Source organism: Siphateles boraxobius, unplaced genomic scaffold (assembly GCF_051911475.1).
Source record: "Siphateles boraxobius isolate OS27281-9 unplaced genomic scaffold, OSU_SipBor_1 68, whole genome shotgun sequence".
Classification (NCBI taxonomy): domain Eukaryota; kingdom Metazoa; phylum Chordata; class Actinopteri; order Cypriniformes; family Leuciscidae; genus Siphateles; species Siphateles boraxobius.
The window spans coordinates 7,797,891-7,822,591 of NW_027509195.1; the positions used below are offsets into that span (position 1 = coordinate 7,797,891).

The 24,701-nt window shown below is 38.5% G+C and overlaps 1 protein-coding gene across 2 annotated transcripts; it reads right to left on the bottom strand.

The window, feature by feature from the left end:
• Positions 1 to 1,734: 1,734 nt before the first annotated feature.
• Positions 1,735 to 22,052, bottom strand: LOC143722796 (protein FAM110A). Of its 2 annotated transcripts, none has more exons than XM_077214370.1 (2): positions 21,907 to 22,052; positions 1,735 to 5,228 (listed from the first exon to the last, which is right to left on the bottom strand). In XM_077214370.1, exon 2 carries the CDS (start codon positions 4,719 to 4,721, stop codon positions 3,375 to 3,377), a length of 1,347 nt encoding a protein of 448 aa, XP_077070485.1. In that variant the 5' UTR covers positions 4,722 to 5,228; positions 21,907 to 22,052; the 3' UTR covers positions 1,735 to 3,374. The 2 variants fall into 2 exon arrangements, with proteins under 2 accessions (XP_077070485.1, XP_077070484.1); XM_077214369.1 differs by lacking the exon at positions 21,907 to 22,052 and adding an exon at positions 15,208 to 15,391.
• Between the last annotated feature and the right edge of the window lie 2,649 nt (positions 22,053 to 24,701).

The following is a 24,701-nucleotide window of genomic DNA, read 5'->3' on the forward strand; positions in this document are numbered from 1 at the left end:
GTACTTTGTGTGCATTTCTGAATGAAACAGCTGGTGTGTCAGTAAATACTGTATGAGTGTACTCCTCCCTTAGCGTCTCTAGTTCACTCGCACTCTCATCTGTCTACATGAGTTTACTGCACAGAGATAAATACACCTCACCTCAAACCACCTCACTAGGGAACAGTAATACCATAAACCTTATTCGTTCTTCCACCAGTTTCATTTAAAATGGGAGGTTCTTCAATAAAAACTAATTGGCCTGCAGAAGATGCTGTTAATCACACCTCTGCCCTCTTCATCTTCTTACATGGTCACATCCCCCTCTCTCCCTGGCTGTAATTCTTTGCATGTCTGCTCAAGGTTAGACATAATTCACAGGTGACTGGGGCAACAGGCTGCTTCTGTGAGAGCCTCCGACTCGACCTCAGGGCACAATATTTTACAATATAGAATACATTTGAAAGCAGACATCAGCCTTGAAAAGATCACCCTCATGTCGTTCCATGTTGCCGCTTTCTTCTGTGTAACACAAAATGCAGGTGCTGGTCATATAATTAGAATATCATCAAAAAGTTGATTTATTTCAAGAATTCAACTTAACAGGTGAAACCAATATATTAGACTCATTATACAGTATATAATAATATATAGACTCATTACATGCAAAGTGAGATATTTCAAGCCTTTATTTGTTATAATTTTGATGATTATGGCTTACAGCTTATGAAACCCACAAATCAAAATCCCAGAAAATTAGAATATTACATGAAATCACACAGTAATTACACAGGAATAACATGGTCATTGAACCAGGTTTTGGTTCTTTTGGCAGTGTGGGCAGGTGCAAATCCTGATGGAAAATGAAGGAAGCATCTCCATAAAGCTTGTCTGCTGAAGGAAGCATGAAATGCTCTGAAAATGTCGTGGTAAACGGCTGCGTTGAGTGGACAGCACAGTGGACCAACTCCAGCCGATGACATGGCTCCCCAAACCAACACAGACTGTGGAAACTCCACACTGGACTTCAAGCATCTTGGATTGTGTGCCTCTCCATTCTTCCTCCAGACTCTGGGACCTTGGTTTCCAAATGAGATGCAAAATTTGCTCTCATCAGAAAAGAGGACTTTGGTCCACTGTGCTTTATTAAATCCAGAGTCAACGCAGCCGACTACCAGGACATTTTCAGAGCACTTCATGCTTCCTTCAGCAGACAAGCTTTATGGAGATGCTTCCTTCATTTTCCATCAGGATTTGCACCTGCCCACACTGCCAACAGAACCAAAACCTGGTTCAATGACCATGGTATTCCTGTGTAATTACTGTGTGATTTTCTGGGATTTTGATTTGTGGGTTTCATAAGCTGTAAACCATTATCATCAAAATTATAAATAAAGGCTTGAAATATCTCACTTTGCATGTAATGAGTCTATATAATATATATTAGTTTCAACTGTTAAGTTGAATTCTTGAAATAAATCAACTTTTTGATGATATTCTAATTATATGACCAGCACCTGCATGTTTTTTATTTTAATTGTCCATACAATGGGATCCAGTGTTGTTTTGGACTGTATATGCCATATTCAACACTTTGTCTCAAGGGACAAAATAACGTCTTCAACTGGTTCCTCATGTAAAGTGGCTTTTAAAAGTGCTGCAGCCTGGGTTAAAATGTCTTTTCCTGTAGAAGATCTAGGTAAAGTTTTAAAGTCCTCAAATTAATCATACAGAAAATAAGGAAATCACAGCTTGTTTTCAAAAACATCATCTCTTTATTGACATCTTCAAAAGACCGGTTTTGCATTCGACTCTTTCTGAGTCAACTGTAAACTTCAGAGAACGAGCAGATCCACCATGTTTCCCTCCAACTTTAATAACTACTGTGCTGAAGTGTAAGAGGGTTTGTACCTTTGTGTGTATTATTTCTGAATGTACTGCAGAGCAATGTATTTTAATGTATTCAAATGCTTTGCGTTACCTTTTCATGCATTTATGGCTATATTTAGATTGCACAATTCTATGAAAAAAAATAATCTTGATTATTTCGCTTTTAATAAAGCAAAACATTATCTTAAAGACTGTCAACCAAAAGTAAACATTTGTGTGGCCTCAATATGACTTGTCTATATGCACATGTTCAATCAAATTCCATCAAAATAATTTGTAAGGCTTTTCTTTTTTACTTTAAAATGCAAAACTCTGTTAACAGAGTTAACAGCTTTGATTACCCTGAGAGTATTGAGCCAAACACTCTCTCTCAGTTCTGTCAGCTCTCACACTTAACCTGTCTTACACAACTGCCTATAACATAACCTCTCCAAAACATAGAAACAGGCAGAAGGAACAGTCACAAACAAACGAAACCCACACAAATCATACATAAACATTAAGCTGAATGGAATGTATGTCCATGTTTTGGAATGCATGTTTGAGTGCACATTGTACAACTGTGCTTTGCTACATAATACAGCTGTACATCGACATGTGCATGCTGACAAGAGGCTCTCACATGCTTATATTTTGAATGTCTAAACATATATTTAACAATAACAGTCTATCAGTCATGTTTGCAGAGGAGCAGTGCCTCTGTGGAAGCTCTGAATTCTTCACAGTATCACAGTCTTGCCTTCAAAAACATCTACACCAAACCTCTGATGCACTTGTGAATTTGACACCTATAGAGCAAATGTGTGTGAGCAGGGGTTTGTGTGCATCTCAGTTTCTATATGCGTGTACTGGTAGGACTTTGTAGTGTCTGTTCTAGGTGTGGCTTATTAAACATATCCCTGAGGTCTTACTACAATCGACACCAAATGATGACCTCATAAACACAAGCATCCTAAATAGCTTCAATCATTCTTCAATTCTTCAACCAATACAAAGATTTCTAAAACTAGAAAGTACCTGCTTCATTTCCAATACTACAAACACAATGGTTCCTAGAGGAATTAGCTTAGGCCACGGGTCCCACAGTACTGCTGTTTTATAGAGACTTTGTACCTGAACAGCACCAGCACGGCAGATCGACTGCTACCTTCTTCATCAAAATCAGCATCCATTCAATCACTTTTAGTGCCTTTAGCATTAGTCTTATTGCTTAAATCAAAATGTATCAAAGTCACAGTGCTGAGAATCTGTAGTATTCCGCATTTGGAGGTACATCATTCTTGCAGACACTCGAAAAACAACAGGATGTCCATGTAAATTTTATGTAACAAACATCATTAACATTATCCTTTTAGTAAGGCAAATACAAACAGCCTTCAAACAAGAACGTAATAAATATTAGATGTGTGTGATAGACATCAACTGGATGCTATAACAAACCTCTGTTCCATTTATATTGTCTATGTCTGGTAGTCCTGGGTTGGTAGACAGCCAGAGAGAAGCTTCTAGACATTGGAGATGTTTTGTGAGGCATCCCTTGCTTGTCGGATACCGTAGAGCCACTTAATGACACGTGCATTCCTCTCGATGACTGAGATACCGTAAGGAACCCGCTCACTGGGCTTGATGGGCCCATCGTCATCTTCCTCTTCCCCTTGCCGTCCATCCCCACCATCCCTGCACTCTGAACTAGACGTACTGACGCTGCGGAGCTTGGAGACTGAAACAATGTCCGAATTGGCCCGGGCGAAACGCTCCACACCACCCATTCCTTCCACCTCACCTGGGTCCAGCCCACAGTAGTTGAAGAAACGCTCCAGGTCAGCTGTGGCCCGAGAGTAGCGGTCGCTCAAGTCTGACTTGGACCGATGGAGGGAGGGGTGCTTCCGGCTTGAACCTGGACGTGACCCTCGAGAGCTGGCAGAAGAAAGGCGGGTGAACGCGGGGGAAGCGGGGGGTAGAATGCCAGGTTGCAGAAACAGTGGGCTGGTGGGTATGAATGGGGATGGAGGGTGTGCTGCCGAAGGTTGCAGCTTAGTGGGAGGTGTGGGAGGCGCCTGTGGCTGGGCTATCTGTGGTTGAGCTACTTGGGTTTGTCTAGGTTTGGGTTGTAGAGGCAATCTTTTAGGTTTTCTGCTCTCGGCCTGCGGCCGCACATCCACCCGCCGCACAGTTACAGAGTTGGGCGGTCCGTAACTACCTTGTGGTACCAATCTGGGAGCTCTGGCTGGGACTGGAGGTGGCCTTCGGCTGGGTTCTGCAGGTGATGATTGATTGTTAAGAGGAGAGGAAGTGCGAGAAGAGTTGGGCGTTGAGGCAAGGTGTGCTTTGAAGCTGGTATAGTGCTGAGGTTCTGCAGATTGTCCACTACCAACACTGTGACCCCCAGAAGAGGGAGAGGAGCCTGAGGGAGAAGGAGAGGAAGGCGTAGGGGAGGATGCAAGTGGCCCATCGCAGACATTGATTAGATTATTTAGTACTTCCAGGTTGAGCTGTGGTCCTCTGCTCATGCCATGGTCCGGTCCGTTCTCTGCTTCAAGTAGCCGCCGGGTAATCTTCCTCGCTGGTGGAGTGTTTATTCTGCATTGCATCATCATGCTTGGTGATAACAGTGGTTTGCGGATGATTGGGGGTTTTACAGGTTCTTGTCTAGTGAGTGCTACTTGCTGACTCTTTACGTACTTGGCCTTGTCCGCTTCCAGGCGCTCAACTGCACTCAGCTTCCATGTTCCTGTCTCAGGCGCTCTGCGGAAGTAGTCGGGGCCTTTATTGAGGATACGGAAAGGCATGGCAGAGGTGAAGGGACCCCCAGTAAGACGGCCATCTGTAGGACGGAGGGTCTCCACTGGCATGATGGGTAGCAGTGGGATGAATTTAAAAGGTAAAATGACTAAGGGTCAAAGTTTTCTTTGCGATTAAGAATGTCTTGCAGTCCCAAGAAAGACTTTTGTAGTCACTGGTCTCTTTATTCCTTCTCCTTTGTATTTTAAGCTCTTTTTTCCCACCTTCAATAACCTCTTTAACTTTCTTACCAGCCTGAACACTCCGGCTGCTGTTACTTCACTCTTTTTGTGTGCCGGCCTCTCGCCTCTATTATCTGCTCTCTCCCGAGTCCGGCTCATTGAATAGAGGCCCATGGGATGGGGTCATAAAGGGTCGCATTCCACATCAGTCCGGCTGAGTGACCCACCAGGACGGGCAGATCCTGAAGTGAGCTCTTCGCAGCTGAAAGGTTAGCAGAATAGTTCTGGTGAAGCACGGCGGCTCAGTCCTTTCCTTTCAATCTCCAGATGTGTCAGACTTGTAAAACCCTCCTTGAAAACCTGAAACTCTTTTTCTTGTAATCCTGCACTGTTTTCCTAGAGGAAGGAGAGAGAGATAGAGAGATGCTGTCAGACATGGGTAGGCAAAGAGAGGACCTCCTTTCATTCCCTCTGCTCCACACATAACAGATACCGGTGTACTCTAGAGCGAATGGGGGCAGACGTTTGGTTTTAATGCACTGTCTGGCCCTTCCCACTACACTGTTAAAGCCGCCAGATGCTGCATGTGTGAGCAGCCAATCAGGAAAGAGAAAAGTGTTGCAAGCACAAGAGGAGAAAGGAGTAAGCCAGCAGATGATCTCCGATTGGCCGAGGGTTGGAACTCTGACCAATCGCACCCTTCCCCCCACTCACAACAAACACTCCTACTGAATTTTCATTCAAATGTGATTCTTTGAAAAGAAACAAAAAAGAAAAGAGCAGAGCTAAAGAACAGCTGCAATCTTTTACATTCAATTACATCAAACAGTAGCGTCTTATAAAAATATTTAAATGTCCTGCTTTTCACTTGTTCAGTGTTCATAAGCGCACAAATGCACTTTGTGTAGTGTCTCTAGAGTACATTATAGGCAGATTATCATGTTTTATATTCTGGTCTCAGCCTAGATCTAAGCCAAGACTTATTTAAATCTGTCCGAAACACTTATGAGCATCCACACAGCTTGACTCAGACAAGCTAGTTTAATATAATATAGTAAAACTCTCTCTTACTGTAAGACTATACACAGACAAGAGAGTTGCTCTCAAATTGGCTCTGGCTCAAATTTAGACACTTCTCGCACTCTCTCTCTGTCTTCACAACTTATAATGCTTTCATATTCTCTTGATCCTCGGTATCAGGGGAGTGAAGGCAATTTTTCCCTTCCACATACTCCTTTTTGTTACTGCATTAAAGGTTTGGATTACATCATCAAGAGCGCTGAGAGGCTTGTTCCTTGCCATTTCTCGCCATCATCACCATTATAGTCAAATACACATTTTTAATTAATCTTTTTATAGCATGACTTTGTGTCTGGGCCCCTCATCCTCATTACGCTCCCCCTGCCTTTCTTCCACTAATAAGATAGAAAAGACTCAGTGCAATAAAAAAGATAGACATATTCTCTTACCAAGCAACAGTTCACTTTAAAACCTAAATAAAGTCTTAAACTTTAATCACAGAACAGTGTGAAACGTCTTTAGAGAAAACTGTTAATAACCTTACTGACATTCGCCCAAAAGTCTTAACAATAAATAGCCTAAATTGCTTAAATGAGCTCATTGGCTTACAATGCAATTATTTTCAACATGAAATCAAAGTTGACCCCATTTCCTTTTTTAATGTATGTTCCTGGTTTTATTGTGAACATTTTATCAGTGCATGTTCTTCCACATAATAAAATTGTAAGGCTTTGTAAATGGTCAAAATGTAGTAGCTTGCTCTTCCTTTGAAACGACTTTCCTTTTCTGCTGCCGTCACTTAGGCTACAGAGGCTAATGGATAATCACATATTGCTATTGTTTCAAATTCAAATATTCTGTTTTTCTCACATTACGCAAGTAAAACAGGTTTCAAGTGGAGATTCATTGAACTTTAATGTTATGATAATTATTAGCTAAGCCTGGGTTAAAAATATTGATTACTCAATTTTTTCCTCAAATTCTCATTTTGATGAACCAATATCGATTCTTAAACCCCAAGAATCGATCTTTTAGTTTATGCTGTTTTCAGTTGATGCATGAACTAAACATTATTTGCAGCATGCAAATCTCTCATCCATTATTTCGCAATAAGCTTTGTGCTTTGTTTTCATTCGATATGAAGGTACATTTTGATAAACCTATGCACTATATAAATATATATATATATATATATATATATATATATATATATATATATATATATATATATATATATATATATATATATATATATATATTCATTAAATGCTGAGGAACAGGTTATGACAGCCTCCGTGTAAATGTTTGTATTCCAAAAAAGAAACATGTCATGTAGGCTAAATATATGTATTTTTGACATTTTTACATAAAAAGTTATTATAACACTATTATAATAAAAAGGCTTTGCCAAAATTGTGCAATTTTAATGTATCCGTCTTATTTTTATCGTAAGAGTGGGCACAGCTACAGTATTTGTAAGGGCACGGCCATTGTAGATTCAAAATACAAATCACTCTTGCGGTACTTTTACACCGATAATTCTGCTCGGCACTGCTTCAAATCAAACATACCTAATTTGTTTGTCTGGCTTTCGGTGTCATTCGCTTCAATTTATTTCTTGTTTTATATTGCAAACTAGTATATCCTACCAAATAGTTTTGATGTATTGTTCTAATTATAAACACACAGGTTTGTAGCACAAGTAGTTTGATCATATATTGCACTTTGGCTATAGGTAAAAAAAAACTAGAAGAATAACAGTGCTGGTCCTACACTTCTGGGGGCCCTGAACTAAATTTTGTGAAGGGGTCCCCGTCGAAATGACCCTGCAGGGTTATTTGCTTTGGATACACAATTAAACACTATAACTGTTCCTACTAATGATTCCATTCTGGTTTTTGAACCATTCAGATACGTGACTCCATCTCATACATGGCTAAGAAACTGAAACAGCAGAGTGACAGGTAAGTTAACAGTAGGTTAGCACTGGCATTGAGAAATTTCTAGTGTTGTGGTGTTTCCATTCCTATGGAAACAGAACCATTTAAACATGCTTGGCATGCTTCTATCTATCTGTTATTGTGTCTTATAAGAGGCTTATGGACAGAGTACTGGAATAAATGCTTATCCAGGTCAAATTCTGTGGTGCATTTAATTGATGATCCACACACACACACACACACACACACACACACACACACACACACACACACACACACACACACACACACACACACACACACCAAACACACACACACCAAACACACACACACACACACACACACACACACACACACACACACACACACACACACACACACACACACACAAACACACAAACACACACACACACACACACACACACACACACACACACACAGCTGTCTCTCAATGGCCAAGCTTTTAATAGAAAGCACAGTTGCTCAGGATCCTGCTATGCTGCTAGGGGTGAGGCAGCTCTAGTGTCCAAAAACCAAAATGGATCATCATTCCTTTCCCATTCCTTTCAATCATTTTGGGTTTTTTTGGCCAGAAAGATTCACTCTAACTCTAGCCGTTATCACTGCGCGGTGTGACGCTCTGCTCAATATTTCCCACTATGCACGTGCGCTCCGTGCAGTTGCTCACAGCCCAGAACGCTGCACTCATGTACCGCTCATCGGAAAAGCAAAGTCCGCTCAAATAATGTGCCAACATGAAATTTCTATGTATTAGTATACTTGTTTCTGTTAACAATTAGCTAATTTAAAATTATATATATATATATATATATATATATATATATATATAAGCCCTCATGCTAAAACATATATATATATATACATAATTATATATTTTGTTTTGCCAAGAGAATTTTTTCTAGAATTTTTGGTTTCGGCCCAGAATTTCGGTGCATCCCTAGACCACAAGCATGAGGGCTTACAGAGACAAATATGGATAACTAATGAGAGCTAGCAGAAATTCTAGGCTTGTTAAGTCATCAGATACCAGTATTTTCATTGTATGGCTGTCTGATAACATTTAATTTGGCGATATTAAAAGTCTATATTTTGTTAAAACAAATACACTAAAAGTCTATTTAAATGCTACAAATGAATTCAGGCATCATATTATATGAACTTTTATGAAAAATTTATATTTATTTTGAGATATCCTAAAGATTATTTTTTGCAGTGTTATTAAATCAAGAGTGTTGGGCCGATAATATAATGGGTACCGATATTGTACATAATGACTTAATCTGATCTTTGAATGAGTAAAAAATACAGTTCTCCTGTGCAGACTGTAATGAGAAAAACTTGGTTCCCAAATATGGGTTGCAACCTGACAGCTGAGATCCACTGTTTACAGCAATGATATATCCAAGAGGAGTGGAAATCATATTCATCTTACAGCACACAGTGATCCCAAAAAAACTATGAAAGTGTTTACTTCTCCTGTAAAATAATATCCCTAACAGAAGCAGACACGCAGTGGAATGTGAGGGCCACAGCAGCGAGGGTGGCACGAACAGCCCACAGCTTTGGGCACAAGCGTGGTGTGAACTGACTGAGATAACAGAAGCATTTCAGCGCTGAGCCAACTGGACCCGGAACACTGAGGACGTGGGGAGAGCCAGGAATACACACACACTTAGAGGCACACACACCCACGGCAGACTGCCACAACCACAGAAACGCACAGGCATCTCCAAAGCAAACCTTTCTGGGCACAAAATAAAGATCTTGGTCTTGATTTCTGAGAGCTGATGTAATGTTCCCCACAGTGTTTAGTGGTGTACTGGACTGTTGGTTGGGCTGCAAAAACGTGAATGGAAAATGTTTGCTAAGGGCTTGAGCACGGCATCTAACAGTGATGTTTTTGTGGGTGTTTTTAAACTCGAATAGATGTATAATTTCCAATGTTCATTTTATTAGTGTTTAATGATTTAATGACAGTACACTACATAGAGGAAAATGTGATGCAAATAAGCTATTCCTAAAACCCATTGGAGCGGCGGTCTACAGCTGTAGGGACAAAGTACAAAATGACCTCACTAATTTTGGCTGAAAGAAACTCCGCAATGTAATTAGAGGGGAATTCTTTGTGACTGAAAGGGATCTGCTACTTTAAGGATATCTATCAATTACTGCTGCGACAACAGGCCCAAAATGAGAGATACACGTGAGAGGGGAAAATAAAAAGAACAAGGAATAGAAAATGAAAGAGAGAAAGTGAGGGAGCGAGAGACAGAGATGTGGGCAAGGATAGACATCTGAAAAACAGATAAAGAGTGAGATAGTTGATAAATTGTTATATTTTAAAGGAGAAGTCTTCAATATTCCAAAGGCATGTAATGCATGTAATACAATAAATACCAAAGAAATTAAGTTTTCTAAAGATAACTTGAGTGTTGCTAGCCAAAGAATATCTCATCATCACAATATCAAGGTGTTGCTATGGTGTTCAAAGATTTTTTCAGTCCATTGCTATGTGGATGCTAAGGTGTTGTTCTGGGGGGTTGCTAGGTAGCTTACTGACTCAAATCAAAAAAGCCCAATCTCTCTATGATTCTGTTTTTTATGATTCATGTTTTATCATCTTCCAGGTAGAAAATAGGACAAATTTAGCTAGAAACATGACGTCACATTCTTTCCTCAACAAAATGCACAATTTGAGGCATCATGTTCATAGCACATGTGTTATGTGCCAAAAATGTAACTTGCTTTAAAAACAAAACATGCTTTAAAAACAAGATGAAATCATTTTTTTTTCATCTGTTTTTAATGAAGGACTCAACATATATTGCTTTGTATTGAATTCTGATTCATTCATTATCAATTCTCACACTTTTGTCACTGGGTAGATCATAGTGACCAAATTTCAGTCATAAAAAAACTAAATGTATAGTTACTGTGCTTTGCTATGGAAGGGAAGAATAGAAATGGTGATGCTGACAGCTCTAAACAGATCAAAACCAACATTTCCTGCTCCTAGCAGCCCGAAGGGATTCACTCTGAGGCTTTGTCACCTGTGCAATGTTAGAGTTACGTTCCTGTTCCTCACAGGCTGACACTACATGCTTTTCATCATTGATTTAACGTGTCAATATTCCAGGAAGTTCCTGTGAATCTTCTCAGATATTGAGCAAGGATTGGGCGCAGAAGATCTGACGTCACTATGAGTAATGACGGAATTCAGGAATCCCTCCAAACTGGCAACATGAGAGGAAGTTGGAAAAGAGAGAGGAAATGTGTAAATCCAACTCAGGCGGAGACCATCACAACCAGGTGTATAAAGAGTCACGGTGAGGCAAACATCACCTCTGCAGATAAGGAGAGTCAGATAAGATGAATTTTCGACGAGCACTCCTATTCAGCAACAACTAGTTATAAATTTCTAGTGCTTTAATGTGACAGAACTCAATTGATTTATTGAGAACGGCTTGTTTCAGCAGTAACAGCTTTGTTTGGATGTGGCCGACAGATGAACCTCATTTGTGGGACTGTTCACTTAAAGATTTGACCTCTTGCACTACACGGTAGGTGTTAGGTGTAAGTACAAGCTAACTAGAATCATTCCCAAGGGTTTTCCCGGACGGCTTTTACTGCACTGACAGAGTCACACCTCTCACTCAACTCACCTCCGCGACCGCGATAAAGACGCCCCAAAGGATTCAAGCCTTTAGCCTGATAACCTTTCACAGTGCCTCCATCCATAACCACCACAAAGCTCTATCGGCGAGGGAACAGCCGGTTATAAAGAGTTTTAAACAGCCTTCTCTTCTCAATGTGTGGCAACGCACAGCACAGCTGTTTCCCCTCCGTCCACAGCAGGCCAGGATGACCTCTCAACACAACATCATTAGACAGAGCCTGGTATTGTACTAAACGTCCCACAGCTAGACCAGGATACAACTAACATTGAATGTCTGAATGAGCCCTCAGGATAATATCATCATTCATCTCCCATTTATTATTACAGCCAACATGTGGATCCCTACAGATAAATGTAGTTTAAATACAGATAAATACAGTTGCCCTTAGTGCCAATTCTTACACTCACAGTTTACCAAACTAAATGAGGGCATAACAGACTTCTGTTGTTTTAAAATAATGATTATAGCATTTTTAGAATTATTTATTTATAATTAATATACAAATGTAAATAATATATAGGGCTGTACCTAATAACAATTATTTTTGATAATCAAGTAATCTGTCAAGTATTTCTTTGGTTAATCAGATAAAAATTACATTTACAAATTTACAAAAACATGCTATTCCAGTGCCCAACCATTGTGCAAATCGAAGGTTGACAACAAATATAGTGAATGTATCCACGTAGGCTGTTATACATCATGTGAATTAAAAAAAAAAAAAGCCTTACGTTATTAAAAAGAAAACCGTTTGTCAGCAGATCTGAAGCCAAAAAGCAGTTTAAAATCACTGTATTAAAAGTTATAAAAAAAGAAAACAAACACATTATTTTATTAACAATTAATTGTTGCAGCCCTAATATTATTTCATTTATGAATGATTTTATTTATGATGATGAATAATTGTATTAATCAAATATTTGATTTATCTTATATATCTTGTATATCTTTTCTATAATATTTATATCATTTAGGGGATGTAGATTTTATGCCAAAAAGGTATAAATAACACAAAGAAAAATTGGAGAGAAATCCTAAAATCCAGTATGGATAATCTTAAAACGGACGAACATAAGGTTAGTAAAGGGATAGTTCTTCTAAAAATCATCATTTGCTCACCCTCATGTTGTTCCAAACCTAACTTGAGTTTCTGTTGAACAAAAAAAAGATATATTTTGAAGAATGTATGTAACCAGACAGTTTACGGTCCCCATTGACTTCCATAGTATTTTCTTTCCTATTAAGTAAGTCAATGGCTACCATCAACCGTTTCTTTACCAACATTCTTTAAAATATCTTCTTTTGTGTTCAACAGAAGAAATAAACTCATACAGGTTTGAAACAACTTGAGTAAATGATGACACAATGTTCATTTGGGAGAACTAACCCTTTAAGTTAAAATGATTCATTAACATGCCCAAAATACCAATTTATCATTAGCAGAAAAAAGTACAAAAGTAGGATAACATCATGATGGTTATGTGTCACAGAGGCGTGTTAGAAAGGAAACAAGCAGAGAATGTGATCGGTCTATTCCTCCATCTCTCATGTTGACTATAATAAGATAATCAGATGAGAGCAAAAAGTCCATCTGTCCGTCATGGGCCAGCTTCACTGTTACCATAAATTCTCCACATTTCCCTTAGTCCATCACTTTAAAACTTCAAATCATAGAAAACCAGATTAGATCAAATCAGATCCCTGGAGTTTTCAGACCAGGGTTAAACGCAGCGCAGATGTATCTGACCCCAGAGGCCCGGGTGATCTGTCACTTACACGATTATTAGTGATTTACCGTTTCCCCCAGATGAAGCTCTGCAGTACCAGCTGTGGCATCAGAGGACACTTTAAACTCTTATTCCAGTACTGATCAATTGCCTTGGCAACATCCTCACAGCACTGTCAGAGATGAAAAGAGAGATGCAACTTGCTGTCATACCGATCAAGCAAAATGGCCTGATCATCGCTTAATTACAACCATGGCAACCTTGTCCATGTCAGACTCATCTCAGGAATCCATGACCCCCAGGTCCTTTAAATGGACCCTGACCCTGTGGCCTGCCTCAGGCCTGACAAAGTAATGCAGAGATATGTCACTCACTAAACATACACACTTACATCTGCACAGAATTGCAGCCTAGGTGTCTGCTAACAGAGAAACAGACACACAAAAGCATATGTGTGGGCACAGTATGTAATCACAAAGATGAGATGGTTTAAGCCTCAGCCCAGAGTGTTGTTTTTACCGTCTTCCACCGCAGCTACCAATTCCGCTTTCCCACAGTCACACACACACACACACACACACACACACACACACACACACACACACACACACACACACACACACACACACACACACACACACACACACACACACACAAGAATAACAAACAACTAGTAACTACGTTAAAAAAAACTAGAGCACAACACAAACACAGCCTCTAAACACACATAAGCAGAGGTCACCTATTAACCCAGTTTAACCTGACCAAGCCAGGAATGTTAATGGATTTCAGAGAGAGGGAGATAGATAAGATAGAGATCTTTTCCTTCATGAATATGCAGACAATATGACACAGAAATCCCTCAAAGTTGTTGTTACATACACTCAGTTCCTCATTTCACAGTCACTATTGTTTTGACACCATCCATATAAGGGATGCACAATGTATCAGATCACGTTTTTGTTCAATGTTGAATTCTTAATTTAGCATGCTCCTTTCCTCTATTTTTACATTTAGACAGCATTTGCTGTCATCTAAAGCTAACTTAAAGTTAATCTTTAAAATCACTTATAATTTAATAACATTGTTAAATGTAATTTTTAGCAAATCTCGAAACGACTGTCCATTTTTTATACTGTACATAAAAATGCTGTGATGCCTACTTGCAGCATTTAAAACAAATCATTTGTGTTTTTTTTATATTTGAAGAAATTAGTTTAGACTTTTAATATATGTCATTTAATGGTTATTGGCCATAACATTAAACTATTTGTATTGATAATAATGTTAAAACATTTTATAGTTATAATGTTATGATTCCTACATTCACCAATTTTTTTATGTATTTAGAAAAAAATTGTATAAAGTATAAAGAAATAAATAGTTAAACTTTTAATATCATCCAATATATTAAACAGCCATGACATGAAAATAATTATCAGCTTTATAAATAAATATTCACCAGAATATTAATTTAGGTGTATTCCTAACAATGTCACAAAACAACATTTACCACCCACAAAAACCAACTCAATCTAACAACTGAGCTCAAAGCTGTTTTAACTAATATAATAAAAGCCCTAATGAGATGGGGGTAAAACCTGGAGTTTATCTCTATTTTATTTGCCTAAAACCTGAACTCAATCACCCATACACTTACACGATTCTTACAGATCCCATATAAACAACCATTACGTACTAGTCCAGTCCCAGCATGCTCAAATTAGACTCATTAGAGACTCACATCCTTCATAAATAATGATGAAATGAGAGGACAAGTCTTATACACGAGTTTCACTGTTATTGTCAATACAATTGCTGATAATAAAATCTTAAAAAGACAAAGAGATAAAAAAAAACTAATACAAACTACAAAGCCAGAGTTCAACAGATATCTCATAGTAAACACAAACTAAGTTCAGAAAGAATTTGACAAGTCCACTAGTAAATAGATTACTGTCATAACTCTGTTACGGGTTGCTTAACTTACCAGGACAAGTTTTCCGAGAGCAGGACGAAGCTCTCAAGATCCTTTAGAAGAACAGAGCTCAGCAGAGAGTCAGCAGCGCTCCAGTTAATGTGTGTGTGAGTCTGTGTGTGTGAGCGCAACTGAGATGGCAACTCAAATACTTGTCCTCCTCCCTCTTTCCTGGATAGCTCCTCCCAGCCAACTCTCTCAGACAGAGCAGGGCTGGATAAATACAAGCAGGAAGCACGACACTTCCCTACGGACACATGACCAAATTAATTCATTCATGCACCTCAGTACATGCTTCCACCATATTTCCACCACAGCCTATTCTTGGTCTCAACTCGAGTGGTTTCCCATTGGAGCTTGTGCTTCCGATTGGAGGTCACCTCCAGGATATTTGTGGCAGTAATTTCCCAAAACACTTCTTAATAATCTTTTCCCACATTACACCTAGACTACGAGAGGAAGTGATATAAGAATGTCTGTCGGCTTCATCAAAGTAAACAGAGTGCTCCAGAAAAAAGAAAGACAAGCAGTGGTGGTCATAAGTATATCCCATCATTCGGTTGGACAATTACAGGAAGGTCTTGAAGAAATTACCTGAGAAAAACTGGAGAGAATCATCTAGTATGTCTGTTTCTGTTCTTGGAAGCAGACTGCTAAGAACAGTTTGTGGTTTCTCGGCTCTCAGAATATGAGTCTGGGAAAAAACAAGGTCATCCCGTAAAATCCTGTAAGAGCAGGGAGTGGACTGTATCCAACTCAGGAGGACAGAAAAGAATGAAAGTTGTGAAACAACACTTCATTTTCACTTACACGCCAGTGTAACACGCTTCAAACTCACTTTGGAGACTCCACCTCTCCATTTTTCAAGTATGATTAACCGGATTATTTAAGGAGTGGTTGAATGAAGTTTGGTTTGGCGGACCACCATTGTGTGAAGGTGAATGTTCTCCTGAAAACAGATAACCTCTGCCATCCAGATGCACAACAAATAAATAAGTCTGACCATAATAGCTCCTCCTCTTTGGGTCTATTCATTCAGTCAAGTCCAGGTGTGGATTCTTACCCCATCCCTCTCCATTTGGCTGCCTTTGAAACCAACACTCTCATGCCATGGGGGCATACCTGAGTCCCACCGTAAACACAATACCCACAGAATGTATGCCTGTGGCTATGGTAACAGATCTCTATGGGAATGGCTGGCGCTCTCTATCTGTTTTGAGGGAAGTGAATCGAGCAGATGCTACCAAAAGTCTGAAATATAGGGGTGTTATTGACAGAATGACGATTAATTGTTGCATAATTTAATAAACTCTGACGATGCGTGAAAACCGCCTATACAGGTACCTGAAGCGTATCTGCACATTGAGTTGCATGTCACATTTGCAACACGGATGTGCACCCCTGGCTTGTGAAAATAATGCAGGCTAAACTCAAGGTGCAAGGTTGCAACATTTTACTGTCTATAAACAATGATTACATTCACTGAAAACCGTGAAACTGTGATAAAGACGATGATAAGCAACAAGGATTTTTGTTGCAACACATGCCCTACCACTACATATTACGCCACTACATATTATATTTATAATAAATTTTAATAGAAAAATATACAGATATATACCTTATACTGAGGCTGTTATAATTTTACGTCACCTTACCTGAGCATTTCAATTTGCGAATATTTTCATTACATTAGCCGTCACGAATGCAGAAAGCGATCAGCATGATTGATATTCAAAATGGTAAGAAAGCGCTCGCGATGTTTTGTTCACAGTTTGTATATCTGATTCTGCAGTCCTAGTTTTAGTCTCTGTTATCATCAATGCAAAATACATAAAACTAGACAAAATTTAAATAAATTGATAAAAAACAAACAAATGCAACACAGCGGACTGTGTTTTAATTAACAGTCCAATTCGATTTTTTTAGTCAAATTTATTTATTATATAGTTTAAACATAGGGTATACGTATGGTATTCAGAGTCCTCCACATTAACATGAATTAAAACACCTCTAGTCTGAACTAGTTTTGAATTGTTGACATAGGCTACACTAGTTAATCATGCTATGTAATTATTGTTTGAATGCAGCACTTTCATCAACAAGATGATTTATCTTGTTTATTTTTCAACTTCTATATACATCTTCAAACTCCATGCATATGAAGACCTCTGATCTTCCACCTTCACGTCGTAACTTCATCCCCTGCCCAAGTTCCTGAAGTGTTTACATTAATGCTGCTCATGCTGCAGGATCAATGCTAATGTTTAAGAGCCTGGCTGCCCTGTGTGCCACACTGGTAACGCTGTCAGCACTGATCTGTTTGGGTGCTCGTCTGAGCTGCTGAAGAATGACAGTGTCTTTGAAAGAGAGGATTATGAAGCAGTGTAGGATTACTACTCCTGCCCATCTTTCATTCTGAAGATCAGACCACGCTCGGAGTAGGCTCGGAGCGACACACACACACACACACTCACAAAGGGTCAAATACGAACATCTCATATTGCACACAGACATGCCCAAACGGGCTTTCACACCACTAAATCGTCACAAATACACACACACCCCTCTGTGAACACGCACATGTGCACACATAAACATAGCTGATCAACTGATTAATCAAACAGTGATGAAAATGACTCAATAAAACCAAAGTGAGGTGAGTCACCTACCATAACAAACTGTTTACATACTTAGCTGCATTTGAATAAGCGGTTTCAATTTGCATGTGGGTTCTTTATTCTTTATCAAAGGCTAGAATAGAGACAGATACCAGTCCAATTCCCTCCGAATTCAGAAGCGGCATTAAAAGCAGGTCCTGACGAATCGGAGCAATTTTTTGAATGAAATTCTGCAGAATAGAAACTATAGAATTTCCAATTAAATATGGAGAGTTTTAGCTGAATTCTGTGTAGGCCTGGTTATAAGTGGGCGGCATTGAAAGGACTGTCTGAAATAGCACCTGCTTCACTCACTAAAAAAAGGTTAAACTGTTTGTTATAAATGCCAACCAAGTCAATACCATAGATTTGAATAGGTTACACAAAAACAAGATCACCTGAGCCAACCAATAGAGAGAAGGAGATCAGGGGTTAGTGAACTCTCAGTCACAGTGCCACACAGGGGAGGAGATCCATTCTCTCACGTGCCGGAGGGAAAACACAGGCTTCTGGGAAGGGCGGAGGGCTGGCTGGACTAGCGCTGTTTATCTTGGGAGGGCAGTTTTCTAGGGAGAGGCTGGAAAGAGACAACTCACATTCCTCAGAGAAAAAAAAAACCTGGAGATTTAGAAGAGTGTGTGAGGAAAAGGGAGAAGCTTGGTCACGTTCTGAAGTCCGAACTTGAATGAACTGTATTTAGTAAATGCATGTGGGCGTTTGATGTGGCAAACTTCTTATGGGTCAAAAGCATCATCCAGAGATAAAAATAACAGATTTTTTTTTTAACTGTTTGTATGGTTGATCATATTTGTTGACCATGCCAGAATTGTATATTTCTGTAATTTCAATGCTCATACTGTGTGTCTGGATGTTTTTCTCTAAATAAAATAAAATATTTACATTTATTAATTAATTTTAACAGATGCTCTTTATCAAAACTGATTTGCAGTTTGAAGAACTTAATTACAAAAGTCAACAATAGACACTATTTAGGTTTACACTAGCAGTTAAAATATAAAATATAGGCTACAAATATTTGTTGATCAGCAAACATTTCTGAAGTCCATAATAAACTTCTAGGGGTTGTGGTCAAAAAGATTCTGAGAGAGAAGCATCAGCTTCTTATGGCCAGGCAATAAGGTTTAAACCTAGTCAGTCAGACTATAAGTTTCAAAAAGCATTTTTTGCTTATTGGAGGGGGGGGGGGGGGGGGGGGGGGTTGTTGATTAATACAATTTATATTGTATTAATCAACAATATAAAGTTGATTAATTTCAACTTTATATTTGGCAGTATTATACAAAAGCCTCATGTGTAATTGTGAATGTCCAAAAAATACTAGCCTTTCAAATAAAACATTATGTGGTTAAAAAGGAACAGCGTCACAGTCAGCATCATATTCTGCTGTGGCTATTGTGTGTTTGCTGTTAACAACACATCAATTATTGAGAAACTGAGTGACACCTATTCACTAATTTAAACACTTTCCCAAAAGAAATCACCAAGATTAAATTCTGTCAGGACAGGACCAATATCATCAAATACGATTGACAGCATACAGTTTGGATTGGCGGTGGTTCTGTTCAGGGCAAGAACTCCCTGCGCATCCATGCAGCCTAGCATGGATAAAAGCAGGGAGAGCAGCATGAATGTATTGCTGATATAATAATTAATTTTAATGTACAACATGCTTAGAGAATTTTAGTCTGATTCAGGGGGAATATAATGCCAAATCCTGACTGGACGAGAGAAGGAGGGTAATTGGCTCCTGAGAAACGCGATAGCTGCTGATAATACTGACGGAGCTTATATGTATACAGTGATAGGCGTCGTATTCCTATAGGTAGACGTGGATCAGCTGATGCGAGCTTGACTACCGTGACCTGCTAGAACGGACGTTATGCTTTACGCTTCTTTCAAACTATCAGAAACATTTGATGGTTTTAGAAAATTTTATGAGATCACTCTGAGGACGCAAAAATTTCTTAGATACTCTCTCTAATCATCTTAACTCTGCTGAGCATATGATCATTTTATATTCACTGGAGCCTTGAGGCAGTCAGACTGTCAACAATCACTGAGAGAGAGGCTGTGGTTCTTCACATGGTTTGCAAACTAACGTGCTTAGGACCTAGTGGCTAGTCTGTGGTTGAGGTTGTGTGTGTGTGTATGGTTTGAGAAAAACAGACTTTGCTCCGGAAGAGACAGAGAATACACAGATTACATGTATACTAAACTTTACTTAACAGTAAAAGCCCCCCCCCCCCCCCCCCCCCCCCTCCTCCTCTGCTGATAGACCTCTACTCACCACTGACTGAATTCCTAAATTGGATTTTGACTTGCGGTACGGAGCAACAGTCATCCTGGAAATTCACAAAGCACAACCATAAGAGATAGAGGAGACCATGAAGTCATCCATGAAGAGACTGTGTTATGACATCCAGACAGATCCCACATTTCCCAACACTATGGAGGATGATTTCAGAACTGACATCAGCACTAAAACTCAACTAAAGAGTGGACAATCTTTTGCCACATATGGGGTGATGAGGGTCTTTTCTCCATCCAAATACTTCTTAGGCCTGGATTTACTTCCGCATTCTGCTGCTGAGCGCACATGCCCTTCAAAAATATATGCATTCACTGGATGCTCACTGCCTAGTGAGCACTCAAATCACTTGCACATAAACAATGCACAAACAAAAAATTGCGGATTGTGCTGATGACGGAAATTATGTCTTACTAATGCAGAATAACATCGATCTCAAATTAAAATTTTAGTAATAACACCACAAAGAGGGGCAAAAAGGGGCACTAGTGCACAGACATGAATCGCTGTTCATGATTTTTGTTATGCTTTAAGACGTATCCTGTACAAAAAGGTCAAAATGATGCAATTCAGTATTTAGACAGACACGAAATGATAACGCCCAGGCTATCAACTAACAGGGAATAACAAAAACATACTCTAAGCCTAAACTAATCCCTTTCAATTTCCTTTGCAGTGGAATCAGGTCAGAACATGAGGTCAGAACATTATAAAGAGTATGTGTACATTAAAACAAAACAATGCCAATCTGTCTTCCTAAATGATCTTATATGATCTGTTTCACTTGACTTGGTGACTGAAGCACGCAGACGCACAAGCACATTTTTCCAAACAAGGCCTATCAAAATCTTATGGTCAAGTTTCCTTATTAACAAAATATGCTCTATCCACAGCCGTCATTTAAGTACAAAAATAGTGCAAAAGAAACACTAACGTGAAACAGATAGGAAGCACCTGTCACTTCTACTTCTGTGCAGCTATTTTGTTTCTTCAATGAGCAGTGCTGCCTACAGTCAAGGTTAAATCACTCTCGGAGAATGTGTGTGGTAAACCTTCACCCCCGGACTCGCCCTTGGGCTCCACTTTTAACAAGACTAACGTTATACATTCATTTTCAAAGCCTAGTTCGGCTGCAACACTGACATTCTGCAATAAAGGGCCGCGAATCGGTTCTTTCGAACAGTTCTTTTTAAAGCAAAAGATTCAGGGATTATTTTATTTACGTCATCACGCGGTCCCTGGAATCACGGTGGCATAACGTTCTCATAAATTGTACTAATATATCTCAGTTCATAATCGGCAAGAACACAAATATCATCTGCCTTTACATAAACAATATTAAAATTAACTTAAACCACTTCGCTGAAAAAGACTTTGCACAAATCATTGAACGAATCATCAGACCATCTGTGAACCGATTCAAACGAACAAATATCCTGATACCATTCACTGATATAAGAATTAGTAATAACATTTGCTTGAACTGGATGTGCTCAATAATAATTTTAAACGACAAACTGTGAGTTTAATACTTTGTAAACATTATGTGAAAAATCCGCTAAACCAAAAGATTAAACAGCTGGAATGTCTTTTCAGCATTTGTTTGCTTCATTTTTTATTTCGAATATTCCATACCCAATGATCATTTGACTAGCATAAATTGACATTCAGTCTACTTGAGAATAATTAATTCATTCATGTATTTATTTATTTATCACTCACCTCAGAAGCGACACTGCAGCGTTTCCAGAGTAGGCATTAAACAGGTGAAATTCAAACTGGATTGTAGCGTATGAATTTAGTTAATAGCTGAAATGTCTTTGAGACAAAAAGTGAGAGTAGCTACATTTTCATGAACAGTGAACACTGAAAGCGAATTGAATTTCTGCGGGGAATATACCATTATCAAATCATAAAATATGAGGGTTTAATGTCATTGTGGTTGAAAAATACAACGTCAGCGGTAACATATGCTTTAATTTACCACACAAATATATGTTTATTTTTACTAAACATGTTCTTACCATATAAAATACATTTTTAAAAAAGCAGGACAAGAAAGCGGGTCAGGGTCATAGACTGTAAAAAAATAGGTCAGGGTGCCTGTACACAGCGTGAACACCCCCAATCCTGCAAATAATAGTATGAGCCGAATCCCGCCATTGGTCGCTTCCCAGTTTGGAAAACGCAGGGTAGTTTCCAAGGTAACCACCGCTCAATGAATGTGTTACTTATTACGTAATTGTTTGCCTCTATTCAAAACTCACAGTAACTGATAATAAATCAGAGTAAAAAACAATATTATATAAGTTACCTCGAATAATATGGTTTTATTCTGGCATAAACTTTGCTCACATTAATACTTCAATTCTGTCCAGGCCTGAATCAGGTAACTTAGAGTTAAAATGAACCTGTTTCCAAAGTGATTTGTGGGTGATGTTGTATGTCAGCAATGCTAATAAACACTTTACATTGCAAGGAGAGTAGGCTTTACAAGCTGAATACATAAAGTCTGAACCTATAAATCTAAAAGTTTTTATTTAAATTATGGCCTAGACTTGTTTTTTTTTTTGTTTTTTTTTGCTGCTGCTCGGTAAGGCAAGAGCAAACTATACAGTATGATGGGTGGTTTACAACTACAGAAATATTTATTAATCAGCGGAGGAACCTTCATTTGTGATTTTATCTAAATAAAGCAGTTGTGTTAGACTACATGTGGTGAGACTGTAAAAAAATGGTTGAGGCCCAGCCAGTCTATGGGCCCAGCCAGCACCAGACAGGGCTGTTATGGGGGGATGGTGTTAATTCATTAATAGGCACAGATTGACTATAGTACTGTGTTTGTTCTCGTCTGCGTATACAATGAAGTGACTGATAAACTAAAGTAGCAGAAGGTGAATTCAAAGTGATTTAATTAACTTACAAAGTAGCCTTTCACTTTTTGTCATCTTTAGGTGCTATTGAGATGCAATTGTGAAGACAAATGCAATAGCTTAATTAAATTTAATTTACTGACTGTAATTGTGATTTAATTGTAATTTAAGTTAATATTTTAATGATTTATTTGATAATGTATGCATATATATATACAGTAGTCCACATTTGAAGTGGATCAAAAAAGTTAACCAAAGTTGTCCTAAGAAAAGAACTGGTATTGTTCAAAATTCATTTATAATTTTGATGAAAGGTTTTGATCCACTTCAAATTTTGACTACTGTATATATATATATATATATATATATATATATATATATATATATATATATATATTATTATTATTATTATTAGACAAATAATTATTATATTATTAACAAAGATATACAGGCATTGTATGGGACTATATTGCACCAAAGAAAATATTACATTGCTGCTAATTGAAGATGAGGTCTGTGCAGACTAGATGAGTCGAGACCTAATTAACGAAAAGAAACGCAGAGGATAAGAAAACTGTTTTGTAAAAAAGCAGAAGCCTGATCTTTAAACCCCCATTACTCACTCCCACTCTGGGGCCAAATGCCGTATGCATCCATTGTTCAATGCTCGGTTTAACTGTTAGCCATGACGGAGGAAAACAGAGAACTCAGAGACACAAAGACACAGTCCCCTGGGCCATGAACCCCAACCGTCAATCCTCTCCCATTACAAACATTATGTCTCATTAAATGCCAGGCTACTGCTCTCTACTGAAAATAAACAGTTGAAATAGGGAAGTATATCAGTTCCACTTCCATACTCGTTGTTATCAATTGCAACAGAAGTATGTTTTAAAAAAATGCTGACATGTAAACAAAACAAAAGAGCAAACAGACCTAAAGAATAGAACCACCATGTCATGCATAAGCTTATTGCTTTACCTTATCATGTACAGTAAGACTGAGAAGCAAAAGCTTTCCTCCTTAAAGAAAATTGCCTGATTTAAATACTACAGAAAAGAGTAAATATTACCCACTGTTTATCTCCTTTAATTCCATTTTGATTACTCTTTACTCTAAAATACGATCCATTTCATTTATAACCACTTGATGCGAAACAATGACATTTCTGTCACAGTCAGATGTAGTCGGGTTTCCGAGTAAATGTTCCTGAGAAGCTTCTGAGAAAACCTGTCTGATGATACTCTGGAGTTAAATATTATAATGAACTTGTGGAGAGACAAGTCATTGTCTGTTTTCAATGACTTCCAGTTAACTGAGGCAGGACTTCATCTTCTGCTTAATCTAGGTCCAAAACTGGCCTTAATTAAAGGAGAGGAAAAGCACACCTTGACACACTCTCAAAGCTTCTTTTGTTGTTTTTATTTAGTCTCTTCACATAGATAACTGATGAGGTTTTACAGTAAGAGTTCTCTCGTGCATATTTTGGTGCCCATTGATATGAAAAAAAACCAACACATTTCTCAAAATATTTTCTTTTGTGTTCCACAGAAGAAAGAAAAGCATAGAGGTTTGGGATGACATGAGGGTGAGTATTTGATTACAGATTTTTTTTTAATGAACCATCCCTATAATAATACATGA

Bases quoted from the DNA above. Each gene is read 5' to 3' on its own strand.
- LOC143722796 (XM_077214370.1), bottom strand. From the start codon at position 4,721: ATGCCAGTGGAGACCCTCCGTCCTACAGATGGCCGTCTTACTGGGGGT.